This window comes from Mandrillus leucophaeus, unplaced genomic scaffold (assembly GCF_000951045.1).
Source record: "Mandrillus leucophaeus isolate KB7577 unplaced genomic scaffold, Mleu.le_1.0 Scaffold1511, whole genome shotgun sequence".
NCBI lineage: Eukaryota > Metazoa > Chordata > Mammalia > Primates > Cercopithecidae > Mandrillus > Mandrillus leucophaeus.
In genome coordinates, this window is record NW_012101490.1 from 278,537 (window position 1) to 305,590 (window position 27,054).

General features: G+C 48.5%; 1 protein-coding gene across 1 annotated transcript in view; it reads right to left on the minus strand.

Annotated features, from left to right (window-relative positions):
- LOC105535906 (A disintegrin and metalloproteinase with thrombospondin motifs 17) overlaps positions 1 to 27,054 on the minus strand; it is a 231,163-nt gene that overhangs the window by 115,151 nt on the left and 88,958 nt on the right. The window contains exons 7-9 of the mRNA XM_011975158.1: positions 20,300 to 20,466; positions 12,371 to 12,498; positions 126 to 246 (exon numbers count right to left, since the gene is read on the minus strand). Coding sequence (XP_011830548.1) covers positions 126 to 246; positions 12,371 to 12,498; positions 20,300 to 20,466 — 416 coding nt within the window. The remainder of the gene's footprint in view (positions 1 to 125; positions 247 to 12,370; positions 12,499 to 20,299; positions 20,467 to 27,054) is intronic.

The following is a 27,054-nucleotide window of genomic DNA, read 5'->3' on the forward strand; positions in this document are numbered from 1 at the left end:
TCCAGGTCACCTATCCACTACCGTCTAGCCCTTAAATATGAAATGTAGGGAAGATTGCAATCAGTAGCTTTAGGCAAAGGACACAAAACACTGTAGCCACAGTAGCCCTCTGGGCCACCACTCACCTGTCCCCCGGGCGTGACTGAAGTCACCCTTCACCACGTGGCAGGTCTTGCCGTCTCCGTTGCAGACCCCGCATCTGTCTTCTTTAGCTGCAGACCCAATGATGCCATCACAGCCGATTTTCTAAAGAACCAGAAGGCCTCGTTATTCTGTGGTTAAGACTCAGAGGGATTTTAAAGAGGCTGCCCTGAAAGGCTAACTTTTCCATGAGGTGCAGCAGGCATGGGGCCTGGGGCCCTGATCCATTCAGAGGCCCAAGAAAATATTTTAATTCAGGAGAGAAAAAAAAAAATGCACAGAATCCAACCTGGATTATATTTGTCTTTATACCCACATAGTTGTCAAGTGTATTTTTTGGTATTTGTTCTGGAGGAGGGAGACCCATGAAGGCACAAGTGCCCATGGAGGTCACACTGAGGTCTGATGCCCTGACTGCCTGGAGGCCGAGACCCTGGGAAGGGAGTGAAGCCCGAACGCTCACACCAGCTGGTGCAGCCACAATTTCTCATGATGGGGCTTCCCCTCTGGGCTGTGGAGGTCCCCTGTAACTTGGCTGAAACAGCCAGTAGTCTCAGAACATACAATGGAAACCACAGACTTTTCTAACAAGGTAGGGATGCCCACAGCTCATTCAGGCAGGGCTGGGCATGGGCCCCCCTTTTCTCAGGTAGGGAGAGCTAGTCTACGAAGAGCCCTATCTCTCAAATCTTTTTAACAAGGCACGTCTGACAGCAGAGGAGAGGCTGCCTCTACCCTAGGTGGGCCTGAGAAGCACAGCCTGTTTTCTAAAAAGCAGAGAAAGGTTTTGGACTCCTTTTTTCTTTTTTTAAAAAGTGAGAATTTTGTATTCTGCCAAATAACCTAAATTTATACTAAACAGTGGGTATTTATTTACTAGCTAGATTGCCTAAATGTCCCTCCACATTTTCCCCCTATAAAACTAATGCTTCCAGAACAAGAACTGGGTTTTCCCCCCACTGCCTTGCACCCCAGATTACATATTGGCACTTCAGACTCCAAAGGAATCTACAGCCAGAAATCAAGATCCAAGATAATCCTGGTGGAGGTGATTTAGTCCTTTCCCGTGATGCCTGGACAAGAAGCAGCACCGTGCTTCCCCCTCACAGGCACTCCTACCTGCAGGCAGGGCTTGGAGCAAGCACAGAGCCTGGGGTGCCAGGCTGACTGCACGCGGATCCCTGGAGGCAAGTGCCTGGCCCACAACTCCCCAAAGACATCAGCATCCTCTGTTCATTATGGCAGCCGTTCTCCTACTTAAGTGTGCATCAGCCTCACGGGGAGGGCTGTTAAAACACAAACTGCTATGTCCTGGCCCTAGAGTTTCTGACCCAGCAGGTCTGGGTGCACCTGAGAATGTGCATTTCTTATCAGCTCCCAGGAGATGCTAAGGCTGCTTGCTGGCAGCCATGCGATGAGAACCGCTGCACCATGGCATGCTACTCAAAGGAATAGGCGAATACTCTTCATATTTAGTAACCCTCAAGTCTCATCCTTGGAGCCTTTTATTTTTTTTGAAAAAGATTTAATGGGAAATCACTATTGTTCTGTCCAAAAATGATAGCATAACTGGACGGATTCCAGGGAAGACTTTAAGATGTTCTAAAAGCTGAGCAAGTTGAGTCTAAAAATTACCATGATGAAATCTGAAAAAGGGCAGAACTTGAATAAAAGATCAAACTTGTTCAAAGTTAGTATAAAAAGAGGAAAAGGGTAAAATCGAAGGCTTTAGTGGCCAGAGGACAGCAAGAAGCAAATGGAGAAGAGTGGGCTTAATGGTGGCTGGGGAGATGTAGGTAACACATCAAGACACAGATGGTAACTGGCAACCAACTGCAATGCTTTGCCAGGGCGGACCATCCAGTAGCAACCTGGAGGGAAGCCAGCTGTGATGAGGCACCGTCAGCCTAGAGCATGGTGCAGGGCTGCCTGGATTCTTGATGTGGACTGCTAGCCAGCTGCTATCAAGTTGCTCAGTATAAAGATTACAGGGGCTGGCTGGGCACGGTGGCTCACGCCTGTAATTCCAGCACTTTGGGAGGCTGAGGTGGGTGGATCACAAGGTCAGGAGTTCAAGACCAGCCTGGCCAACACGGTGAAACCCCATCTCTACTAAAAATACAAAAATTAGCTAGGCATGGTGGCACACACCTGTAGTCCCAGCTACTCGGGAGGCTGGCAGGAGAGTAGTTTGAACCTGGGAGGCGGAGGTTGCAGTGAGCTGAGATCGTACCACTGCACTCCAGCCTGGGCAACAGAGCAAGAGTTCGTCTCAAAAAAAAAAAAAAAATTATAGGGGCTAAGAATATATAGGGCTAAGAGTAGCCAAGATCAGAAAATGTCCCTCAGCATTGTTTAACAAATGCCCAGACCAGATCTGTGCAACCATGTGTCTGTTGCTTTGTTTCACTTCAGAGCTCCAGTGCATGGTCTCCATACTTGCTTCTGGTAGGGCCACAGGGCTAATGCCCACAGAGCTGGTCTCTCCTGCTGGCCTCTTTCCTGGCACCTGTTCTGGCTCCCACCTGGGCTTTCTCATCTCAGGTGCTCTCTGCTGTAGACCTTCCCTACACTGGCTTCCTATAATTTTCAAACCACACCCTTGCTTGGTAGGAGTGAGTCTCTGGCTTCAGGCCTGGTTCCTTGTCCTGCACCTGAGTTAAGGTTTCCTGATTCAACAGCTTCTAGATGCCCCATTTGGTCCAGTTTCCCCTAGCCCCAAAGAAGGGCGTTTTTCAGGTCAGGTGCAAACAGGAATGCATACAGGGTTACCCTTTTCAGTTAATTCTGGAGACCATCCAGGGGCTGGGACAGGTCCATGGGTTCTGCCCACTCTACCTGGTGTTATTTCAGAGGCTGTCTGCATCTGGAGGCAGGGAATGCAGGGATGTCCGTGGCTGAAGAGCAGTGAGTCTAAGAGCTGATGGGCGACAGCCACAAAATCTGCCAATGAGGGCATTTTCTTCCATTGTTTCAGTCAGCGCAAGCGACTTATAACTTTGGCAGAAACTGGGATGGTTTTCAAAGGGAAGCTGCCATAGGACACAACCGAAGTCATTAATTCTGAACATTAGGGGAGCTTTGATGATTGTATTTATGAGGCTTGGTGTTCCAAGAGAACAACAAGACCCAGCCCGAGGAAACTCCAGGCAATAAACCCTCTCAAGTCTTCCCATGTTATCCTGGTGATCCTTAGTTACTTTCCTAGGAATCTTCATCACTCATTTCTCAGCTTTCAAAGCAGGCCTTCAAGTTCCTGGCCAGCATTTGCTGGTCGCGCCCTGTACCGCCGGCTAAATCAGGGTGTGTGTGACACCAAAGGACCAAGGGACCAATGCCCCACTGCATAATTAAAGGCATGGGATGGGATGGTATGGGATGGAATGGTGGGAAAAGCACAAGTTCTTTACTGGTCAACACAGCTCCTGTGAAACATGCAAAAAAAACATGGAAAAGCTTTAGTGCTCAGATCCGGGTGCTGAGGAGGGCACAGGATGGGCCGTGGACAGTGGGAAATGCCTATCTTTGGCTCTCTGAGTCCTGGATTCCACCCCAGAACTTTGCCCCTGTTGAAGATAACCAGTGACAACAGCCTCCTGGTCATCACACCTAGTAGACGTGTCTCCAGCCTCATCTTTTACCTCTTGCTCTCAGCATCCGCCATGTGTAACACTCACCCTGTCTTTGTTGTACATGTATTTATTAATCCATGGTGCCTGTTATGTGCCTAACCTGGGAATAAAGACATGTAAGATGGAGGGAGGCACCAGTGTGGATAACAAGCAGACACCCCAGAGTGTGTGCCTGAAGATGCCCCAGAGGCCAAGGATGGCTCCTGTCTGATTCTCCTCCCAGCCCCTGGATGACTCCTCCTTCCTCTTGCTTCTTTGACTCCCTGAAAGAGAGTGGGGGCTCCCTGCTCCTTCTGCTTTTTTGCTTTCTTGGTAATTTCACCTTCTCCTTATTTCAGCCATCACTCTCATGGAGAGAGCTCTTAAACCCAATTCTCCCCTCACTCTACCCTAGCTCTCACTACTAAGCCTCTGCTGAGCAACCTCTCCAGACTTTCAATATAACAACTTCTCCTCCAAAGCTGCCTGACTTCTTAATTCTAGTTGGACACCCCCTGCCACTGTCTTGGAACTGACAGACAGGTATCCTAGCCTGAAACCTCCAAGCCATTTCTGGCTCTTCTATTTTGGGATGTACCCAGTTAGTTGGTGAGCTTGGGTTTTTTGTCCCCTGAAAACCTCTATTGCCTACTTCTCCTCCATGTTCTCCTCCACTCCCTAGTTTACACCCTCCTTACTGAGAACATGAACTATGGGAACATTTTTCTCCTGCCTGCAGCCAGACTAATCTCCACATGATGAAAGAGATAAGATCTGTGGCCACAGATCCCCACTGCCTATCAGAAATGTTCACACGTATGAATTTAAGACCATGATCTCATCTCAGCTGCTCACCAACTCAACCTCCCTTCTTCCCGCTCCAGATGCACAGTGAATCCAACCCGCTCCAGCCCACTCTTGCAGGCCCTCCCCCTCAATGACCCCTCAGCCAGGTGGGTGGCTGGAATAGCCTCCTAACTCATTTTCTTGGATCTACTCGAATCAGTTATCCACAACCAAGATCGCTTCACTCCTCTGCATCAATTCTGCCTGGGCCCTGGCTCCTTTGTGCCAGCCCCTGCCCTCCTCTGTTGCTGGAATGCACCCATCTCCCTCTTGCTTCCCTCTGCCTGGAGCTCTTTGTCCCCAACTCTCTGCCAGGCTGGCTCCTCCTCAAAGGCTGTCTCCTCTAAGAGTCCTGCCATGCCACCTGCTCACTGTCTTCCTCAGTCACAGTCCCCCACTAGGTCTCTCTATGGTGCTATTTTCCTTTCTTCTTCACACATACCAATCTCTGGAATGATCATGTTTGTGACCTGACGTGGTCTGTCCGTATGCTGGACAGCGACAGGGATCCTCTTGGTCCTGCTCCCCAATGAAAGCCCAGCACACACTATGGTGTGCAGCACTCGGAATGTGATCAACAAATACCTGATGCAGGAATAAACGAAATTCCACCCTATGTGTTTTCTGCTATGTCTAAGCGGAACCTCTTCTTGGTTGTCAAATCATGCCTTCACCTCTGGTCGTTGGGTTTCCACGTGCGTATGTGTCATCTCCCTAACCGACCATAAGCACGTAGAGGACTATGTCTCAGAATTCTTTGTATTCTTGGCCTTCCCCCATCCCCTGACACACGCAGTGGCTGGTGTGGTGTTAAGCACATGTGTGTTCAGTAAGTGCGTACAAATGATGACCTCTTATCAGCCTGGGGAGTTTAGTTTTCTCATATTTGAATTGGGACTTCCTTGTATAAGTTTTGATGGTACTTGTTTTTTTCTGGCTGGAATAAGCAGTACTTGCTTTCTTCAACTTATTAGCTATCTCCCAACTACTGCCTCATCCTCTCTCTTCTGTTGGAGGGAGGTCACTGACTTCTTGAATGACTTTTAAGCAAGGGAAGATTTTAGGCCAGCTGCGCAGCCGTGACTCCAGGATTGACTGGGTTCCTGGGTGAGTGCCACCAGGGCCTGTAGTGCCCATCTTCCTCTTTCTTGACTTCATTCTTGTTTTGCTAAACTACATGTAACTTCTGCAGAACGGAGGCATGGAAAATAGAATTTCTGAGTTCTTCCGTGTCTCAAAATTAGTTTCCCTGCATGCTTGCTTGATAGTTTGGCTGCACGGAGAATTCCATAATTATCTCAATTTTCTGCCAGGGTCAGTTTTTTCTGTTTGTTTTTCTTGGTCTTTCTCCTTCATGCTGCTGGTTTTCTTCAAATAGCAGATGATGTCTGGTTGCCCACTCATATTTGAGTAAAAGCAACAGAAAGGCCGACCGAAGGAGATCTACATTTGAAGCTGGGCACTGCTGCATGGTAGGTTTCCTTTCGTGACTAGTGGGAGGGAAACTGATATCTAACTCCAACTCAAGGCTGGGTGCCGTCCTCAGCACAGAGGCCTCTCTGCCTGCTCTGGGTTTCCTCAAACAGTCCGTTCCATGACCCTGGAAAGCAGCTCCCTAACATTTTACTTGACAAGCTCTGAGTGTGGGGTGGGGTCAGACACTGTCAGCCTGGTGATGCACCCTCGGACTTGTTTTTAGCCCACTCTTCACTTCCGACCCTCCATTCTCAAGCCCACAACTCTCTGGTTGGGCTGTCTCTCCACTTCTTCCAGCTCTGGTCTCTGCTGCTTTGTTCCTGCATGACACTTCCATCCACTTCTGTGGTCCAGAAAGAGGTGGGATTTTTCACCTGGAGGCTCCTGCTTCCCTTCACTGCTTGTGCTGGTTTAGTGGAGTCCCGCACGGAAGAGGCAGGAACATGTGGCTTGGTCTGCCGGCTTCAACCAGTTGTCATGGGAGGTTAATCAGAAAAAAGGGGTGCAGGGAACGACCTTCGGGTTTCAGGCACTGCTCTCCATAAAGTTTGGCACCCACAGTCACACACGTTAGAGATGCCAGCTGCAGGGTCATGGTGCAGGGAAAGGCAGCATGTGAGGAGCACTGTGAAGATGCAAACCCAGGCTTAAGTGCCAGGCACGCTTTCCTGCATGCTTGTTACCTCTGCTTTACCTGGGGGTCCTCTGAGACCAGGGTCTCTTTGAATTCTCCTAAACTTCCCCAGTAATTCTACCTGCCTCATAGATAATCTCTGGACACGAAATAGGAGGCCAATAAATTCCTGGCAATGAAAGTGGTCCATTGAAATGGGCTCCAGATTCCAGAACCACTGAAATCCTAAGAACACATAATCCATCCATCCAGCCACTTTTTTTTTTTCTTTTTCCTTTTTTGAGATGGCATCTCTCTCTGTCACCCAGGGTGGAGTGCAGTGGCATGATCTTGGTTCACTGCAACCTCCGCTGCCCGGGTTCAAGCAGTTCTCCTGCCTCAGTCTCCTTAGTAGCTGGAATTACGGGCATGGACTACCATGCCTGGCTAATTTTTGTATTTTTGGTAGAGACGGAGTTTCACCATATTGGCCAGGCTGGTCTCGAACTCCTGACCTCAGGTGATCCGCCCACCTTGGCCTCCCAAACTGTTGGGATTACAGGTGCGAGCCACTGCACCTGGTCTCTTCTTTCAATATGCAATTAAAGGCTTTCCTCTAGGCCAGGGTATAGGGAAGCACAGATTAATCAGATGCGATTCCTCCACTGAAAGTCAACAGGCCCTGAAGGTGTTTTGGCTTGGTATTCATCAAGCCCAGGATATGTATACAAATTACGGTACCAAGGAAGTAGGAACTGAATTGGAGAATGTTGGCCACAAGTGTGCACAAACCAGTAAGGCAAGCATAGCTGGGTCTCAGGTACATTTGGGTCTGTCCACCGTCCAACAGGCAAAGCCGTGTGTCAGCTGGACTCACTCTTTGCATGTCAGCAGCTCCAGATGCAGTTGTGCATCAGAGACTTATTATCGCCGTTTCTTTCCTTCTGGAGGCCAACAGTAGGAACCATTAATGATGGGACTCTTGATTTATAGGGGCTTGCTGAAAAATATACAATGTTTGTGTGACTTCCCCCAATTCCCTCCCAATTTTATGAGTGCCGTTAAGTTTAATTTCAGCATGTTAAGTAATTTGTGACTCACTGAAATGAAACTTAATTCAGTTCTCATAAAAACAGAATAAAATGGTATTTCCATGTTTCATGTTATGGTTTGAATCAGCCTATTTGAAGCGTAGTGGAATCTACTCAAAATGCCATTTTGAAGCCTCTCATCCCCTACCAACTAGTTACTACGTTCCTCGACATTTCCCAGAATGCCGTCTGTTACCCCAAAATAGCACAATTTATAGCTGAAGGGGAAAGAGAGGGAAACGCTAGTAGGCAAACCGCAGCAATATTTCTGAGTTCTGTCTCGCATAAAATGTGGGTGATGTGTATGTTTAATCTGTTGTAATTAGACAATTATTACCAATGGATACAGACTCTCCACTCATTAGGCCCCTGAGATTTTAAAATTACAATTACTATTATTTTTCTTAACCATTTTTTTCTTGCTTTATGCATTCACAAATGCCACAGGAATCCAGAATGTTCCATCTTGGCAATTACTGCAACAAGACGTAAGTACTATATTTGAATTGAATTTGCGATCTTATTTAAGAATGCTCAATTTTTATAAAAGTTCATTAACTATGACTAATAATTTGGAGTTTTGTGAGCATCGATTTAAGAGTGGGCTGAGGTTAATCTTTACAGTATCTGTCTGAAGAAAGTACTGTTAAACCAATAGCAGATGGCTTTTTAACTTCCTTCAGAAAGCAGGTTGTTTCTCAGGGTTTTAACCTGGAGAGGTGCATGCAGGCAGGTGCTGTTGCCACCCGTCAAGATGGTGGCTCTTTTGTAAAGACTGGTGGACTGCCCGGAGGCAGCGGGTTACCAGGGTGCAGCTACCCGGGAGATGGTGCTTTCAAGAACTGGCAGGCAGGGTCTCTGCAGTGGCAGGGTAAGTCTCCCAAGGAACAAGAGACCACCACTGAGCATCATGAAAGGTGCCTCCATCTGCACCTGCGCACCCCGGTGACTCTACTTGATTAATGTGAGGTGCAGTGCAGGTGCCAGCCAATTCCTGCAATGATGATGACAATGGTGGAGGCACTGGAGATAGACTGGAGCTGGTCCTGGGGATGGAGTGCCATCTGGGAACAGGAAGGCATGCACCCCAATGTCACTCCCATCACATCTGCAATGGACTGGATGTTTGTGTCTTCTAGAATTCATAAATTGAACCGTTCATACCAACGTGATAGTATTTGGGAGTGAAGCCTCTGGGAGGTGATTAGGTCAAGAAGGGGTAGAGCTCATGAATGTGTTGGTGCCTTTGTAAGAAGAGGCTAGGGAGCTAGCTCTCTCTCTTATTTTTATTTTTTTGAGATGGAGTCTCACTCTGTCGCCCAGGCTGGAGTGCAATGGTGTAATCTCGGCTCACTGCATCCTCCACCTCCCAGGTTCAAGCAATTCTCCTGCTTTAGCCTCCTGAGTAGCTGGGATTACAGGCACCCGTCACCACACCCAGCTAATTTTTTTGTATTTTTAGTAGATATGGAGTTTCACCATGTTGGCTGGGCTGGTCTTAGAACTCCTGACCTCCAGTGATCTGCCCGCCTCAGCCTCCCAAAGTGCTGGGATTACAGGTGTGAGTCACCACACCTGGCCTCAAGAAAAGGGTTTTTTTTTTTTTTTTTTAAAGATATCCTCTCACTCTGTCACCCAGGCTGGAGTGCAGTGGCACAACCTTGGTTCACTGCAACCTCCGCCTCTCAGGCTGAAGTGATCCTCCCACCTCAGCCTCCAGAGGAGCTAGGACTACAGGCCTGCACCACCATGCCTGGATACTAGCTCTCTTTATGCCATGTGAGGACACAGAGTGGCAGCAGTCTACAGCATGAAAGTGGGCCTTCACCAGAACCGAATAACACCGGCCCCTGGATGTTGGATTTCCAGCCTCCAGAACTGGAGAAATAAATGTCTGTTGCTTATAAGCTACCCAGTCTAGTGTATTTGTTAGAGCAGCCTGAATTGACTAAGATAACACCCAAGTGCAGAACAGGGTTGGGCTCAATGGTATCCTGATGACTACAGACTTAGGCCATTCAAATGCCTTGAGCAGCATCTTGTCTTTGATTCCACTGACTAAAGGTTTCATTGTCATAGTATGGAGAACATCCACTAGTTGAAAAGGCTATGATTAAAACCAAGGTCATGGATGGAGCCCATTGGCACAGATCACACAGAGCAGAAACTATGTCCAGCCAATAACACAGACCCCACTGGCTAGAGAATTTCAGGATTCTTAGAAATGCCTCCCCATTGGCAAGAATGCTGCAGAAGATGCTGGCAGAGGCTGGGGGTGGCTTGGCTGGTGCTGCTCTAAAGGGTGCAAGAACTCTAACTTGGGAGGAACGTTAAGTCGTTCGGCAGGATGGTCTGTGCAAGTGTGTAATTTAGGAAGGACACCAGCCCTGCACTTGGCTGGTTAGAAGTTCACCAAGAACCATCAGCAATGCCTCATTTCAGTAACAATGACAAGGGCTTTGTCCATACTGCCTGAGGGGCAGGGCCTTGGACATTGTTTGTTACAAGGAAGCAGAGAAGAGGGGCCAGCTCAACCACTCATCACTGCCTCCCTCCCTGTGAGGCTGCTGTGCCAAGACTCTCGGGCACCAGGCGCTTATCACCCACACTTATCTGTATTTGATAACACAGCCAGGCAGTGCCAAAGAAGTCTGGGTCTTGTCAAACTTTTCCCTGAAAAATCCCAGTTTCAGACTGATTTGGCCTTAGCAGGGAAAAAAACCATCTGTTTGGGTTGAAACAGTTTGCTGCAGCAATCACCCTGGAAGTTGTCTCTGTGTCCGTCTTTATGCCTTGCTTCCTCTTGTTCTGTTTGTCACGCACACTAAAACATTGATGCTTATGCACTCTGCTAGGCACTGAGCAGGCAAAGCGCGTAAGCGGATCTGCTGTCCACATGGGCAAGTGGACCTGACGCCTGGAAGCCAGCATCTGGCTCAGCCACAGTTCCGTGAGGGCAATGCATGGTGATCCTGTCACTGATCTGCCTGCTCCAGACATCAGGAGCTGCCATCGTCACTTGCTCTTGGTGGGCTCCCCAGTGGAGGACACAGTTGAGGGAACATGGCCATAGGATGACGGGAACAGGTGTGTGTGGCAAGGGCAGAAGGCTCCCTGGGTGCTGTGGTCTGAATGTTTGTGTCTCCTCAAATCCATATGTTGAATCATCACCCCTCAAGGTGATGGTGTTAGGAGGTGGGATCTTTTGGGAGGTGACTGGGACATGAGGGCAGAACCCTCAAGAACAGAAAGAGACTCACAAGAGAGCTCCCCAGACCCTTGCACCATGCGAGGACACAGCAAGAAACGCTGTCTATGATAAGCAACCCCTCATCAGATCCCAAATCTGCCCGTGCCTCAATGCCTCAATCTTGGACTTCCCAGCTTCCAGAACTGTAATAAATGTCAGTTGTTCATAAGCTGCCTGGTGTATGGTGCGTCATTACAGATGCCCAAGCTAAGATGCTGGGGCTCTCTCACAACATGCCCAGCTTGACCCAAGTCACCAGGGAGTACGGTGCCTGTGGCATAAGTGAGGTGTCACGCCCCTCTAGGCATGGAAAATACACAGCTTCTTGACACCCACCCCCTATCCCAGCTGCTGTATCACCTCAGGAGGTGCTCATTCTGAGGGACAAAATGGGAGCACAGAGTCACCTCTGCTACCCCAGGCCAGGAGCCCCAGCTGGGGAGGTTAAGGGCTACAGGTGGCCCCCAGCTTGGCCGGGGTTAATATAGGTGGAGGGCAAGCTTCCTTCCTTCTTCTCGTGTTCCCTCCCTCCTTTTTTTTTTTTTTTTTTTATGAGATGGAGTCTTGCTCTGTTGCCCAGGCTGGAGGGCAGTGGCACGATCTCAGCTCACTGCAACCTCCGCCTCCCAGGTTCAAGCAATTCTCCTGCCTCAGCCTCCCGAGTAGCTGGGATTACAAGTGCATGCCACCATGCCCAACTAATTTATTTTTGTATTTTTAGTAGAGACAGAGTTTCACCATGTTGACGAGGCAACTCCTGGCCTTATGATCCCCCTGCCTCGGCCTCCCAAAGTGCTGGGATTACAGGCGTGAGCCACCACATCCAGCCTCTCTTTCTTTTCTCAAATGATTTTTATCACTGTTCTAACCAGTCATGGCCATCCAGCCCTCAATGCCTTTGGGACTATATACCAGTAGATGGGTGACCCCTGACAGCTGGGCGCATCTATCTGCCTGGCGTTACCTGCACAGGAATTGGCTCAGTTCTGCCGTCTCTTTTGCACTAAACAGAGCCTGGCCTGTGCAGACATCCTTTAGGTGCATCTTAGTACCCTGCCTACCTTCGTCTTAGTCATGATGCCTAAAGCAATTTTCAGTCTTAGAATATGTTGTGCCTGTTCTTTCAGCCACCTCCACTCCTTGTTGGCCTAGCGCTCAGTCATTACTGAGCTAGGGGTGGTGCGCCAGGCAACGCTGGCTGCAGGAGGTGGCATCGCTGGGTGCTTTCCTAAGAAAATCCACTCCCCGAGGCCTCCTGAGACCTCTGCTCTACCCCACTCCCTGTCTGGGGAGAGAGAGTCTCTTCTCCAAAGCCCCACCAAGGACTGAAGAAGTACGTCACCTGGCACTTGCCGTGCACGCAGAGATCGGTCTCGTAGGGCCCGCAGGGTGTGCCGTCCAGGACCCTGTCGGCCACCAGCAGTGGGGACTCCTTCCCGAGGGGTGAGCAGTAGAGTTCACATGGCTTATCTGAGGAGGGAAAGGTTGGGGGACGTTGACATGGGAAGGTGTGCGTGGGCCATGCAGGGCGCAGGTACATGTGGGCAGTGGGAAACCCTGAGGAAGAGAGGTCGGCACAAGTCAATAAAGGTGCATGAGCTCAGGTACAGGCTCCAGCTCCTCTAAACAGCAAGTGGAAAAAGACCCACAGTCTCGGGAATGACAGCGCAGGTCTGAGCTCTGTGGGGCTGCCTTTTCTCATCTCTCTATCCTTTGCAATGATACAGCATTTCCTTTCCCTTAAGGCATCAAATATATCCGGCTGAACAAAGGAATAGTTGTGTGCTAATCTCTAGTTGAATACACGTCAAGGGTGAGCGGAGCCACTCTTATAGCAGGGGTGCGAAGGGAGGGGGAGGGGAAGGTGAACGAGAATGGCTCCGAGTGGGGGGAATGGCTCCCAGGGTCTCCATGACAGTAGCTTTGGCAAGAGCTTTAGTGCTCCCCTAGCTGCTGGGTGACAGTTGCAGAGCTGTGCTACGGGGCATGGAGATCCCAGAAGGAAGTGAGTGGGAGTAAGGGGGACAAAGGGGACATGTGGGCTGCTAGGACAACTTACATGAGCCGCATGTGCACTCAGCCAGGATGGAAACCTGGGTTTCCCCTGCTCCTAAAAACACGTGACCTCCCAGAACACGCCCAGCTCCCAAGTCTTTGCCCAGCATGCTCTCTCTGCCTGGAAATCCCTTGCAGCACCTTGCCTTCTACTGCCCTGGAAGCTTCCACCCTGCAGCTCTTCCCTCAAGCCAGCTCTGACGTGGGGTAGGACTAGCATCTCCACACGCACTGTGCACACACCTCCATTAAAGCGCCAGCATCTGCCTGTTGTCCTAGAATTGTCTGGGCACCTCCCAAAAATGAAGGGATTTATTATAAGGCAGGTCCCACTGCTAAAGGAGTGTGAGAGAGATGACTTTTAATCATCTTCAGATTGAAGTAATGCTGAGTCTGTGAGCTCTTAGAGGGCCGGGGACTTAAGCTTTCATTTTTTGTCCCCACACTGGGCCCAGGACCTGGCTCACAGAAAGACTCAGTGTGTGTGTGTGTGTGTGTGTGTGTGTGTGTGTGTGTGTGTGTGTGTATATATATCACACCTATATACACATATATGTATACGTATATATACACACACACATATACGTATATACACATATACGTATATGTGTGTGTGTATGTGTCTGTGTGTGTGTGTGTATATATATATACACATATATAGAGTTTGGTTTTTTGAGACAGAGTCTCGCTCTGTTGCCCGGGCTGGAGTGCAGTGGCGCAATCTCAGCTCACTGCAAGCTCCGCCTCCCACGTTCGCGCCATTCTCCTGCCTCAGCCTCCCGAGTAGCTGGGACTACAGGTGCCCGCCACCATGCCCAGCTAATTTTTGTATTTTTAGTAGAGATGGGGTTTCAATGTGTTAGCCAGGATGGTCTCGACCTCCTGACCTCGTGATTTGCCCACCTCTGCCTCCCAAAGTGCTGGTATTACAGGCATGAGCCACTGAGCCCGACAAGACTCAGTATATATTTTTGAACAAATAGGTTTAATAGATTTTGTTCTTCTGTAAGTAACTGAGCAAGAGGAATGCATTTTTCCCCTCTCTCTTTTTCTCAGTCACCTTACCCTAATGCTATCTATGTGGTTACTTTGCACAGGGGGAGAGTCAAAGACCTTCATCCTCCTTGCTGCTCTTTGTCTTCTCCACCAGGCCTCCTCAGTGGGTCCTTCTGGTGGCCTGGGGCTAGCAAGAACAGGGACAGAGAGAGGCTTCTGAGCCGACCTGGCCTCGGAGGACCTTGGCAGAGTTCTCGTCAGGGCAGATGTGCTGTCTCGTGATTGGAGGAATAAACCACCCCTGTGTTCGGTCGCTTTCCAGGCCTTCTGTCCCACGAAGCTCTGCTGCTGAGCAGGCTCCGTAGGAAATCTTGTCTTACAGCACTGGAAAGAAGCTCCAGGAGTGTGGTGGAAATGCTTCACTCAGTTCTTCCAGTTAGCTGTGGGGGAAAACATCTGCTCGAGAGTAGACTGGAGATCTTAAGCTTCCCAGGACAGCAGAGTAACGATGCCTCACCATATATCCATTCACCAAGCAGGGACTGAGCCCCTCCCTCATACAAGGCACTCTGGGGGCATTTCTGGGGAAAGACAGACACGTGATGTTTGCTTCTGAAGGCCCCAGTGGGCTCATGGACAAGTGCATAGCAAATCCAGGATGAAGCCACATGTGACAGGTCTGATGGGAGCTGTCGGAGGGCTGGGTGCAGCCTGGAAGGAATGACTCATTTCCTGTGCTGGCAGGCTAGGGGCAGCTGTCCTTCCATTTGCAGGGAAGGACCACAGGAGGTGGCTGGTGGAAGGAGAACTCTGGAAGATGGAGACGTACACTGAGATTAGCTTGAGGGAGCTTGCTTGACAGGGTCACTGAGGTACCCTCAGGGGCCCTGAGGTTCCCCAAGCATCTTGGGGAGCTGGTGGGAGACATAGAGCGACACAGCCCCCAGCGTGGGGTCTACTCCACATACTGGGCTGCCTCTACTGTTTCATTGAAAGCAAGGGTCCCTTGGCTGAAGTGGATTTTAATTACCTTCAGACTGAAATGTAGACTCAGTACTGGGAGTAATTGAGCTTTGAGGTGAATTGTTCAACAGTAGTAAGGATGATGAAATCATAAATGACATTTACTATCACTGTGTTCCAGGCAGCATGCTAAGTACTGTCTATTCATTTCAGGTGGGTGCTGTCATCGTTCCATTATACGGACATGCACACAGGGCTCACAGAAAGTGCTCGACTGTCTGCAGTTGGTGGGCCACGCCCCAGCCTCTTGGCTCCAGCCTGGTTCTTTTTCCATCATCGCAATTTCCTCTCTAAACTGAGAACTCCTGAGGCCAAAATTATCAAGAGCAAAGTAGCATTGCTAAAAACAAATCATCAGTTTCATGCAGGTTTCTGGCTTCCGAGTGTATCCTCTGATTTGAGCAGAAGTGGAAGTGGGACTTGGGTAGAAAAGCAGAGGCTGTTTTTGAGGCAAGTTAGAAAGGTCAGACTTGAAAAGGATGAAGGCTGTTTATCTGGACTCTTTAGGGTGAGCAGAGAAATGTGGACTCTGCAAAGCAGGAAGGCCAACCTCAGCTGAAGGGATGCTGGCCATGAGCCTCGCAGGAAGGAACGCTCAGCTCCACCTGCATGCAGCTCTCTCACATGCAGACACCGCCCTCCACAGCTTGGACAGCCGGGGACACTCGGGCTCCAGAACAGAGTCTGGAGGTGGGGCTTCCCTTCCCTGCTCAGTCAGAACTCTCCATTTGTCCATCTTCTCTTTGAGGCCTCTGCTTGGAATTCAGGGTACCCACACCTCTAGCAAACTATATGGCATGATCTCCCAAAGGATAAGGTTCTTAAAATGTGCGGAGGAGGCTCCGAATTCCTCAAAATTCTCTATTTCCCTCCAGGCTGCCTTAGGTGGGAGATTAATCTCCAGGAATAAGACCCCAATAAATAACATGAGGTGGTGGGATTCAGCTTTGGGCACAGCATCAACACTCTTACGTTCCCAGCAGTACAGAAGGAGATCACATTTTCTTAAAAGTTATACAACCACACACTTGAAGGAAGGAAGCTTGGAACGTGCCATCTGCATGGCTGGTGTGTGCTCAGATGGAATTCTGACTGATGCTGCAAAGCCTGGAGCCAGTCTGGCTTCCTGCTGGCCTGCCTGGCGTTAGGACTTCCGCTTGGCTGGAGGCGGTCACAGGCAGGGCAGGGAAGATGGGCTCAGAAGCTTGGGAGCCACATGGTCGCATGTGCCCGCTGGAGGTTTGAAACCTTCCTCTGCAGTGAAGACGACACTCGTGGCTGTCAGTAGTCTCACTGCTCTCTCTCTCTCTCTAGGCCAGCAGTTAGAAGGTCTTAGTATGGTGGAGACCCTGCTTTATTTTGAGTTCATCACAGCACTCATCCAAGTTCTCCCTGGTCCTCTGTGGGGGACACATGCTGAAGGGGCTACTTGGACTCCTGTTCCCAAAGCTGCCCACCCCGGCCCCCTCATCAGGCCCTGGCAGACAGGCCTCTGGATTTGACCAGCAGTGAGCGCCTGTCCATAGCTGGCCTATTCCTTGTCTCTTTCCTGGGAACTCAGTACTGAAATTCAGATGCAGAGAAGTCATGTCTGCTGATGCTTGATGGATCCCAAAGAAGGCCACACTCCTTTATATGTAATTCAGAAATCCAAAAAGCTCCGAAAACTGTAAGTGTTGTCTTCCATTTGTGGCAAACACATTCGGCAGCAAAACCAGCCTGGACTGATGTGAGCTCTTGGTAGTGTTAGTATCCCCCTTAATGAAGTTACCTGGTGGACAGACCCGCGTGTCTGACTATGGGGTGCTTTCCTGGAGCCCACCAGTGATACAAGTATTTGGTTGGTGCACCATTATTACCTTTGGAACACATAAAATGCTCTGCAACCTGAAATGTATGTGGCCGAAAAGGATGTGGATACGGGATGTGGATTTACATAAGAGGTGCCGTGGGCTACCCTGCCAGCTTGCACGTGGACAAGTTCTGAGAAAGCCAGTGCAGTGGGTGCATGGGGGTGTGACTGCCAAACACAAGCTGCAGAGACCACCGCGCTAAGGTCCTGACATCTTCAGCTTTGCAACAGCTTCCCTCCTTTTCATTAAGCAGCCCCAGCTGGTTTGGCGGAGCTGGAGTCAGAGAGTCCTAACCATCACGCCCTTCATCCCCACAGCGGCTCAGACCTGGGGGGTTCTGCTGTGCCAGGCAGGAGGAGCTGGGAACGCACAGCCACGTCCAGACGCAGCCTTTGCCAAGCTCTCCGACACTTCAGTGGGCCCGCGGCCTGCTGGCCTGGGCAGGGAGGACTGAACTCTTGAAGGTTTCCACTTCAATGAGATTCCACGGGAAAAGCAGAAACAGGGTGGGTTTGGCAGTGGGCCATCTCAATGGGTTTCTGTCTAAAGGCTTTTCCACTTAGAAATATTTTCTAAGGAGGGTCTTTGTCTTCTTTTGGAGGTGGGATGGATTTGTGGTCCTGAATCCTCGCTTGGAAAATCTACCTCTGCAAGAATTCCTTTTTCTTTTTAAAAAAGGGAGAGAAAAAAAAGAAAAAAAATTAGCTTCCCTTCTCTTGAACTGTGCGTCACTCGCCAAAGAATTCCGCGGCGATAGCACTGCTATGAATAGGGCAGTCATAATGGGCTTCAGAAGAGCCCGGAGCCCAACCACAGGAATCGTTCCTATCATGGCTCAGCTAGAACTGTGCCTTTTATACATGGAGTTTTCAGAGGAACACTTATAATCCGTATTCTCCTCCTGCCTTCTAAATTGGCCCTTTATTATTTTGTTTTTACCCTTTAGGAAATGCTCCTTTTAAAAGTGCTGGCTTCTGTTTGTATTTGAGAGAGAAATGCAACTGCAGATGGAAGAAGTCAGGGCGATTCTAACCCAGAGGAGGACGTGTCGAGCTACCTGTGCAAAGCCCAGAGCGTGGGGTCTCTCTCCTTCAAACGTCAGATACTTACTGCCTGTTAGCTGTCCTTATCAAACAGGGCTGCTCTTTTCAGATCAAAGGCGGTGGCACTCTAGTGACAATAACTTATGACTTAGGCAGAGAGAAACAGAAAGTAAGTGGGTGAAAGGTCACATTCCCAATCCAAGCAGCTCCCCAAAGAGCCACACCGCAAGGCTTCCTGGGTGGAGGATCTGGGCAGACTGAAGTCCCAGCCACTGTGGTGATAAGGCAACCAGAGAGTCCAGCCATCCAAAAGCGGTCAGAAGGAAAACAGAAGTTTAATCTGGACTTGGAGAAAACTGTGGAAAAACAGACATTTAAGTGGGATTTCTGTGTTGAATAAATGAGACAGGAGCATTGAAAACTGAAGCAGGCAACCAGGGAAAGAACAACTTGGTGCACGAAGTTGAGCTGAAATTTGAAGAGCGCGAATCTGTCCCAGACCTGACCTCTTCTTGTTCCTGCAAAGTGGGAGCGGACAGTAAAGAGGTCTAAAAGCATCTTTATCTGGCATGCTGGGGAAAGCTGAAGGTTCGGATTCAGGGCTGCTTCTCATGAGAACCAAATGGCAGCTCTCTCGCTTCCAATTCGGGGTCTGGGTGTGCCTGACACAGCGGGAAGTCTCCTGCTGCCTCCTGCCACCTCCTGCATCCGATTCATGGCCAGGCAGAGAGAGGCAAAGGTCCACGTGCAAGTGCATGGCTCTAGTCACACTCGTTCTTTTGAGGAGGGCAGGTCTCCTCTCTCCCTCATCTGCAGGGAAAGTTCAGTGTGCAAAGGCCATGTTTCTCTTGAATTCTGCTGGCGAGCTGATGGCACAGCTACGTTACACAGTCCCCGAAGGTGGTGTTCTTTTTAAAAAAGGAGAATGACAGGGGCTCCCCAATACCTTTAAATGAGTCCTCATTTGAGTGGGCTGGTGTTATCTGCTACAATTTAGAGCATCACATGTTGCTTTACAAGTCAGCTCAAAGAGGATGGGTCAAGCTGTTAGACTAAAAGCTGCAGATCTGAGGCTGCTATTCCAGAGATGCCCGGGCCTACCTTCACACAGCTATGCACACTTGAACTTGCAATCGCAGACCACCGAATGCAGATTTCAAAGGCTCTTCCCATCACGGGGAAGAAACAAAAGACCTGGCATCCGAACGTCATTCTTCTGCAAAACATTTTTGAGGCTGTCTAAAAATCGGGCCCAGTTTCTTGAGTTCTTCTTCAAGCTCCCTCACCCCACACCCATGAAGTCATGCTGTCTGTCTTCTTCAAGTGTGGGAAGCCAGACGACAGCTGCCTATTTTCTGTGAGTCAGCCGCTCTGGAACTGGGGTCAGCTCCCGCCCTGGCCTCTTGTCAGCTGCAGGCGCTGAGAGGAGTCCTGTAACCTCACTCCCTCTGATCTTCTGCACAGCTTGTTTTGCGTATTAAACGAGACAATGCAGGTAGAGCTAACTTGTGTCTTGTACATGACATACTGATAAACGGGCTCATATGTCATCATTATAACACAAAGTCTTGTTTCCTAGAGAAGAACGGTTTTAGGTGAAAAAAGAAAACAACAACAACAACCCTGAAGCGGGCCCTGGGGTGTCCTTATCTATTAAGGACATTAATTAAGCAGACATTACAAATGTATACATGACACACCACCTAGTACTTCATCAGCTACTGGAAATGCTGGCAGTGGCCCAACGGGGCAGAGCCTCTTGATTCAGGAGAAAGCTCTTGGAAAGAAAATGTGACCTGTGCTTATTATCATCTTTCCCAAGTTGTAAACTATTCTCAAAATGTCCCCCAACATCCTAGCCAAGGATTAAGAGCCAATACAAAATAAACCAAGAGAAGCAATACAGGGAAGCATCTGCAATGGAAAGCCAGACAGCAGCCACACCAACACACTGGGATGCTCCTGTAAAGTCTCGGTCTCCTCAGCTTATCCTGGGTCCCTCTACACACGGCGCCAGGGGCAGGATGCCAGCACAGCCTCCTTGCTACAAATGGGGTTGGAGGATGCACCTGGCCTGCTGCCTGCTTCAACAGCTGCAGTTGGAACATCTCAGAGAGTTGGGTCATTCAAGGTCAACCCCACAACTTACAAAGTTGGGCTGCAGCTAACTTGGGCAGAGGACTGGAGTGTCTTGCTGGGTTGGTTTGGGAAAGGGGATGCTCCCCGGCTTCCCTAGGTGGTTTGTATGTTCCTCGGGGAGGATAGGAGGTTGCCATGCAAGGACATGCCATATGCCTTTACCATCAACCACCACAGCTGTCAGCAGGCCTTTCTTCTTGGTGCTCAGCCGGTCGTGCGCCTGGCACTGCTGGTCCCGGAAGCTGGGCAGACCCTTGGGGCAGGGCAGGTTCTCGCAGACCGCGTGTTCCACACTGGCACCCGGGCAGTGTGTGCCTCCAGGCCCAGGGCTAGAAGGAAGACGAAGGTCTGCATTAACCAGATGGTGCGACTAAAGAGCAGGAGAGCTGTGTTTCTGTCTCTCTTGCCAGGAGCGGGGGAGGGCAGGGCAAGGTTTCCAAAGCCACCCCTCCTCTGCTGTTACAGACCAAATGCCCACAATGCCAGACCCACATTGCCGGCATGTTTAAGTGAACCCTCTGAAACGTGCATCTGAGAACTGCAAATCAAGGTCGTATGGAAAGAGAAGGCAGTGAGTATCAGTTCAGCAAGATCCACCCATTGCGTCCTTCATCTGATCTGAACTTAAAATTTGGCCATGGGTAACACTGAAAACCCAAAGGACATTTTTAGAGTGTGTGTGTGTGTGTGTTCTGCAGGGGTCTTCTCTGACATGAAGACCTGTAAATGGCCCCCAGGTATACTCTGGAGGTTAAGTTTCAGGATGAGTAAATACATAGCTCGTTTACTTTATAATGAAAAGAATAAGAACAAGGAGTTCACCTGCTCATGGGCTTCGAGTGGAGACCAGTTAGATCTGGGCTGCACTACCTTTGCCTAGGCAGGTGTGAGACCACACATAGTCAATGCTGTGGTCTTGGGTCCTAGATGCTCTGTGCCGAGGCTGGGGTTTTAAGCCATTCTGGAGACCCAGGCTGTGTTCACTGGCCAAGTCCACACGTGTGAGGGCCTGGCTGGCCAAAGCATGGCTCTGCCCTGTGCTTCTGCAAGGCCCCAGGGTGTCCTTGGAGGAAGGCCTGGGCAACCTCATTGGTTCCATTCATTTCCATGATGCCAAGGTCATCATGATGGAATAAGATTTCTTATCCACTCCCACCCCCAACACTTTTTATTGAAATTCAGCCTACGAAAGAAAGAAAAGGGCACACGTCCAAACTGTTCTGGTCAATGAATTCCCACAAATCACACACACCTGTTGGCCAAATGTCATCTCGACACACTATTCATTTCATGTTGTGTATTTCTTTTTCTTCCTTTGTCATTTTTCATGTTCAGAGAGCAAGGCCACCCTGCGATTGTTGCTTTAGGGGAGAGAGATAACAGCAGAAGACGGCAGAAGCCTTTGGGCTTTCGTGTCATAAAGGTCTACACCAGGGGATGAAAAGCTGTTTCTGTGAAGGGCCAGATAGTGAATATTTTTGGTTTTGTGGGTCATACAGTCTCCAATCACTCATCTGCCACTGTAGCACAAAAGCAGCTAGAGATAACATGTAAAAGAACAGTCATGGCTGTGTCCCAATAAAACTTTATCAAACACCTGGTGGTGAGCCAGATTTGGCCCACGCGCCTTAAGTTTGCCAGCTCCTGGTCTACACAGATGTCTTGGAGAAAATATCCTGATGAGAAAGGCCCCTTTCATACTTGTGTCTATCTCATACACACCAGAAAACAGTTCCCTTCCCCAGGAGAAGAAGAGATCTAGAGAGATTAAACCTACTGGTGGCCCCATAGTGGGGCCCTGAGCTCTGCTGGTCTTCAAGTTAGGCAACAGCTAAACCTCTAGAAGGTTTATGGAATCTGAGAAAAGAGGGGACTTGTGTTCTGCTTCCTGTCTAGAAAGCAAGGGAGGCATCAGTTTCAGAGAAATGATTGCTTGGAGTGTTTAGGCAGAAAGGGCTCAGACAGCCTCCCCAGGAACCCTGGCCCAGGTACCACTGGCAGACAGAATCAATCAAATCCTGTGCCACGAGGCACAGTGTGGAAGGAGCAGAGAGGGGCTGGCCCCCAAGAGTTACATGTATCAGCAGGAAAAACATCACCCTGGCAATAAGTGAGTCCCCATGAGCGGGCGCCAGAGAAGGAACAAGAGAGGCAGCAGATGCAGCATGGCACAATGTTTCAGGCTGAACTAGGCCCACAAAACTCTACGCAGAGGTCCTAACCTCTGGTGCCTCAGAGTGCAACCGGATTTGGAAATAGGGCCAACAGGACACAGATAAAATTAGTTAAAATGAGGCTATACTAGAGTAGGTTGAGCCCCTAATCCAATATGAAGTGTCCTTATAAAAAGAACACATCGAGAGACACACACACACACACACACACACACACACACACACACACAAAGGGAGAACACCATAAGAAGATGAAAGCAGAGACTGGGATAATCCTTCTATACTCCAAAGATTGCCAGCAAGCCACCAGAAGCTGGGAGAGAGGCCTGGAACAGATTCTCCCTCATATTGCTCAGGAGAAACCAACCCTGTCGACACCCTGATTTGGACTTCCAGCCTCCAGGATCGTACAACAATAACTTTCAGTTGCTGAAGCCACCTGGTTGGGGGTCCTTTGTTATGGCAGCCCCAGGAAACTAAGGAACCAGACAACATAGGGACCAGATGCTCCTCACGGAATTTAGATGCAGACTCAGAGAAAGCAGGGCAGACATTGAAGTCATGAGGAACACAACATGGACTGGAAGGGAGTATAAAAATACAAATTAGGTGGGTTTGTAGAAGAATAAAGGAAGCTACATTTCCTACACACTTGAGTACAGACTGCGATTGGTGAACATCATGTGATTAACTTCCTAAGTTGTTACTGAGTTTCCATTAACGCTTCAGTTTCCTCCCTTTCCAGTAGCTGATTTCTCCAGTTTTACATCTGCCTAACCCACATACAACAATTACCTTTACCCCTGACAGTGAGGAGGTGGAGAGGAGATGTGATGTGATATGATGTAAGAGAAATGGATCCAGAAGAAAGTGGGTCTGGAGGTGGAGGCCATGGGATACGACACGTGCCTTGACACACCTCCCTCCAGATATGCTTATGCTGCTGCTTCTCCCTGACAACTTCTCCAACAGGCAGTCTCTATGTGGCCCCGTATCTAGCTCACAGACCCCATAATCCCCACTTCCCACCTCCTAACCCTCTGTCCATCTTTGAGGTCACCTCCACCCTATTTTTCCTTCCTACGTAGACCATCTCCAAATCTTGTTTGGGTTTCTGCTATGTTGCTTTCCACCAACCTTATGAAATGGAGAGCTGTCTTCCTCCTGTTCCTCTTATTTGGAAGGATCTTATCTTCCAAATATCTGGGTTCTGTGTTCTCAGCAGAGAGCATTGAACAGGATGGTCTTCAATAAGTAGTAAACTGAGTTGAACTATATTATCAGAGCTTATCTCAAAATGACCGACAGAGGGAATGATGTCAGGGAAGAGAGCTGAGTAGGAAGCACTGGGAATCCATTTCTCCATCCAGACAATAATCATACTGGCAAAAACTATCTGAAGAAACTATTGTGAAACTCTGCAGTCTACTTGAAAGCTTGCAGCTTCCAGGGGAAAGCCAGGTCAATTTCAGTTAATTTTGCTCAATTTCAGCCTTTAGTGTGGTAACAGTTACTGCCCATCTTTCACCCCAAGGCAGGCAGCTATGTCTGTGCTCCTGGTGCAACTTTCCAGAGTCAGGGTGAGCAATAAGGACCATATCTTCCAAATATCTGATTTCTGTGTTCTGACTGCTAATTGCCACTTTCAGTTGTTAAGGTGCAGATGCAGAAGATGGCTGGCATTGTTGTAACCTCCACCAGGTGAAGTGGCTTCCAGGGGATTTCCCTCCTTTTTCCTTTTAGGAGCCAGAAATTTAAGCACAAAGACATTTAAAAACAACTTCATCTAGGAGAACTTAGAAAGCTACCAGAAATTGCTAGGAAAAGACACAGGCTCAAACAAGACCTGATAAGACCTTAAGCTTTCACTTCAGGTTGATTCCTGATCCAGGGATACCACTAAATCATAAAACAAAACAAAACACCCTGGAGAAGGGGTAGAACCTATTTCTAGAGTTACTACATTCTAAGATTTGAATGTCTAGTTTTTAATGAAAACATCATAAGGCATACAAAGAAACAGGAAAGTATGGTTCATTCAAAAGAACAAAATATATTGGCAGAACCTGTCCCTGAGGAAATCCAGATGTTGGCCTTGCTAGACAAATACTTTAAAACAACTGTCTTAAAAATGCTCAGGAACCAAATGAAGGCACAGATAGAGTCAGGAAGACAATCTGTAAACAAAATGGGAATATCAATAAAGATATGGAAATTAAGGAAACAAAGATAAATTTTGGAATTGAAAGTATAAGAACTGAAATGAAAAAATCCACCAGTTCAGGGCAGATTTTAGCAGGCAGAAGAAAGAATTAGCAAACTTGAATACAGGACAATTGAAATAGCTGAGTCTGAGAAGTAAAAAGAAAAAAATGTAGAAAAGCAAGCAGAGATAATCTGTGGGACACCATCAAGTGGATCAATGTATGCACTATGCAAGTCTCAGGAGACAAAAAGAGAGAAAGGGGTTAGAGATTATTTGAAGAAATAATGGCTGAAACTTTCCAAATGTGAAGAAAGACGTGACTCTACAAATCCAAGAAGCTTGAGAAATTCCAAGTAGGATACAAGGACCCATACTAAGACACATTATAATTAAACTGCCAAAAGACAAAGAGAGAACCTTGAAAGCACCAATAGAAGAGTGACACATCCCATACAAGGGATCTTCAACAAGATTATTAGCCAATTTCTCACCAGAAACCTTGGAGGCCAAAAAGAAGTGTGCTTACATATTTAAAGTGCCTAAGAACAGAACTGTCAACCAAGAATTCTATATCCATATAACTGTCCCTCAAAAATCAAGGTGGAAATTAAGACATTCCCAGATAAACAAAAAATGGAGAAAGTTTGTTACCACTAGACCTGCATTACAATAAATGCTAAAGGGAGTCCTTCAAGTTCAAATGAAAAGACACTAGATGTAACCTGAATGGAGGAAGAACAGGCTTTTCTCCCTGGTCCTGGTATGTGGCTTCTCTCAGCATGCTTCTTCAGTGGCTTGTGATGCACTCCACCTCCATGTGGGCAGCATTCTCCTATACTCCAATGGGTAGCTTCCAAGCACACCAACTTTTTGGATAGATTCCTATTCTGGTTTGAGATGCAGTTTCCTCCCTTGGAACCTTTCCCTCACACCCTTAAGTGTGACTTCCCAGAGAGTGCCACCAGTACAGAACCTCTACAAGCCTCTCCCTCATTCAGTGGACGCCAGGTACACCCTCTCTAACAAGGTACAAGGAATTTCATTCCTGGATGAAACTGTGGTAGCAGCTACTGTCCATCCTTCACAGTAGCTGTGTATGGGTCCCTGTCATACAGATCTGTTCCTTCCTTGGGTGCTCTGCCTCAGACCTAAAGACACTGGATGCCACCTGTATCTTGTCTTCCTATATTCCTTAGAGTTCTCTTTACCTCTCAGTAAGTTGCCATTACTCCAACCACCTGTTACAGCTAATATTTCCTTAAACTTCCCCTGATTAAAAAATATGACCAAAGGAATGGATTTTCTTCAGTTTTATTTAAGTCATTATTTTGAACAACATGAGAAAGGAGAGAAGTAATCCACTAGGTGCATGATTTGCTACCTAAATAATCCCCAATTGCTATGTGGCAGGACCCTGCATGCGCTCCTTCATTTATGACTGACTCTATAACACAGCGCCTCTACAGTTACATCAGTGAGGGCCTCCTGCATGTGCAGCTGACCTCTGAACAATGTGAGGGTTAGAAATGCTGACCCCTCACATGTAGAAAATCCACATACAACTTTTAACACCCCAAAAACTTAACTATTAATAGCCTATTATTGACTGGAAGTCTTACTGATCACATAAATTAACATGTTTTGTAAGTTATATGTATTTCATACTATATTCTTATAGTAAAGTCAGCTAGAGAAAAGGTTAAGAAAATCATAAGGAGGAGAAAATATGTTTCCTACTCAGTAAGTGGAAGTGGATCATCATAAAGGCCTTCATCCTTATCATCTTCACATTAAGCAGGCTGAGGAAGAGGAGGGGCGGTCTTGCTGTCTCAGGAGCGGCAGAGACAGAATAAAACCCATGTATAAGTGGACCTGCACAGTTCACACCCATGTTGTTCAAGAGTAAACTGCACATTGGTCCTGAGACAACAGAAAGGGGCACCCTCCATCTGTGGCATAGAGAAGACAGAAGGAGAATCCTTGTGGAGGAGGGTATGGCTAGCAGAGTTTCCACAGATGGCTTCCTGACACAAGTTCTGGGGGAGGACTCAAAGGAGACCCCAACTTTCCCAAGGACCCCACACTGGGCTGGGTGGATGAAGCCTGGATTGTGTGGACACAGGGGCTTCAGGAGACAGTGTGCGGGGCCAGCAAGTGCAGCAGGGGACCAAATCCCCAGAAGCAAATGGAGAGACTACCCTCACACAGTCTCAGGAGCAGAGGGCGGGGCTCTTATTCACTCTGGAAGTTGCTGTGAGCTACACAGTAAGGAGAAAAACAAAACACTTCTAGGGAGACTAAAATGACAGAAAGCCAACTTGGCATGGCTAAAATAAAGAACAGTTAATATAAGAGACTCATAATAGAGTTATCCCTTCCTAGGAGCTGAAGGCGGGTCTGGTCTTTCCCTCAGCCTCTCCTGTGAGGGCAGGAAGGCACAGGCCTGCCGGGCTCCATCGCAAGGCTCTGAGGTCCCATGAGGCCTCCAGGGGAAAGCCAGCAAGTTGCAATCTCATCCTGAAATGAGGACTGATCCC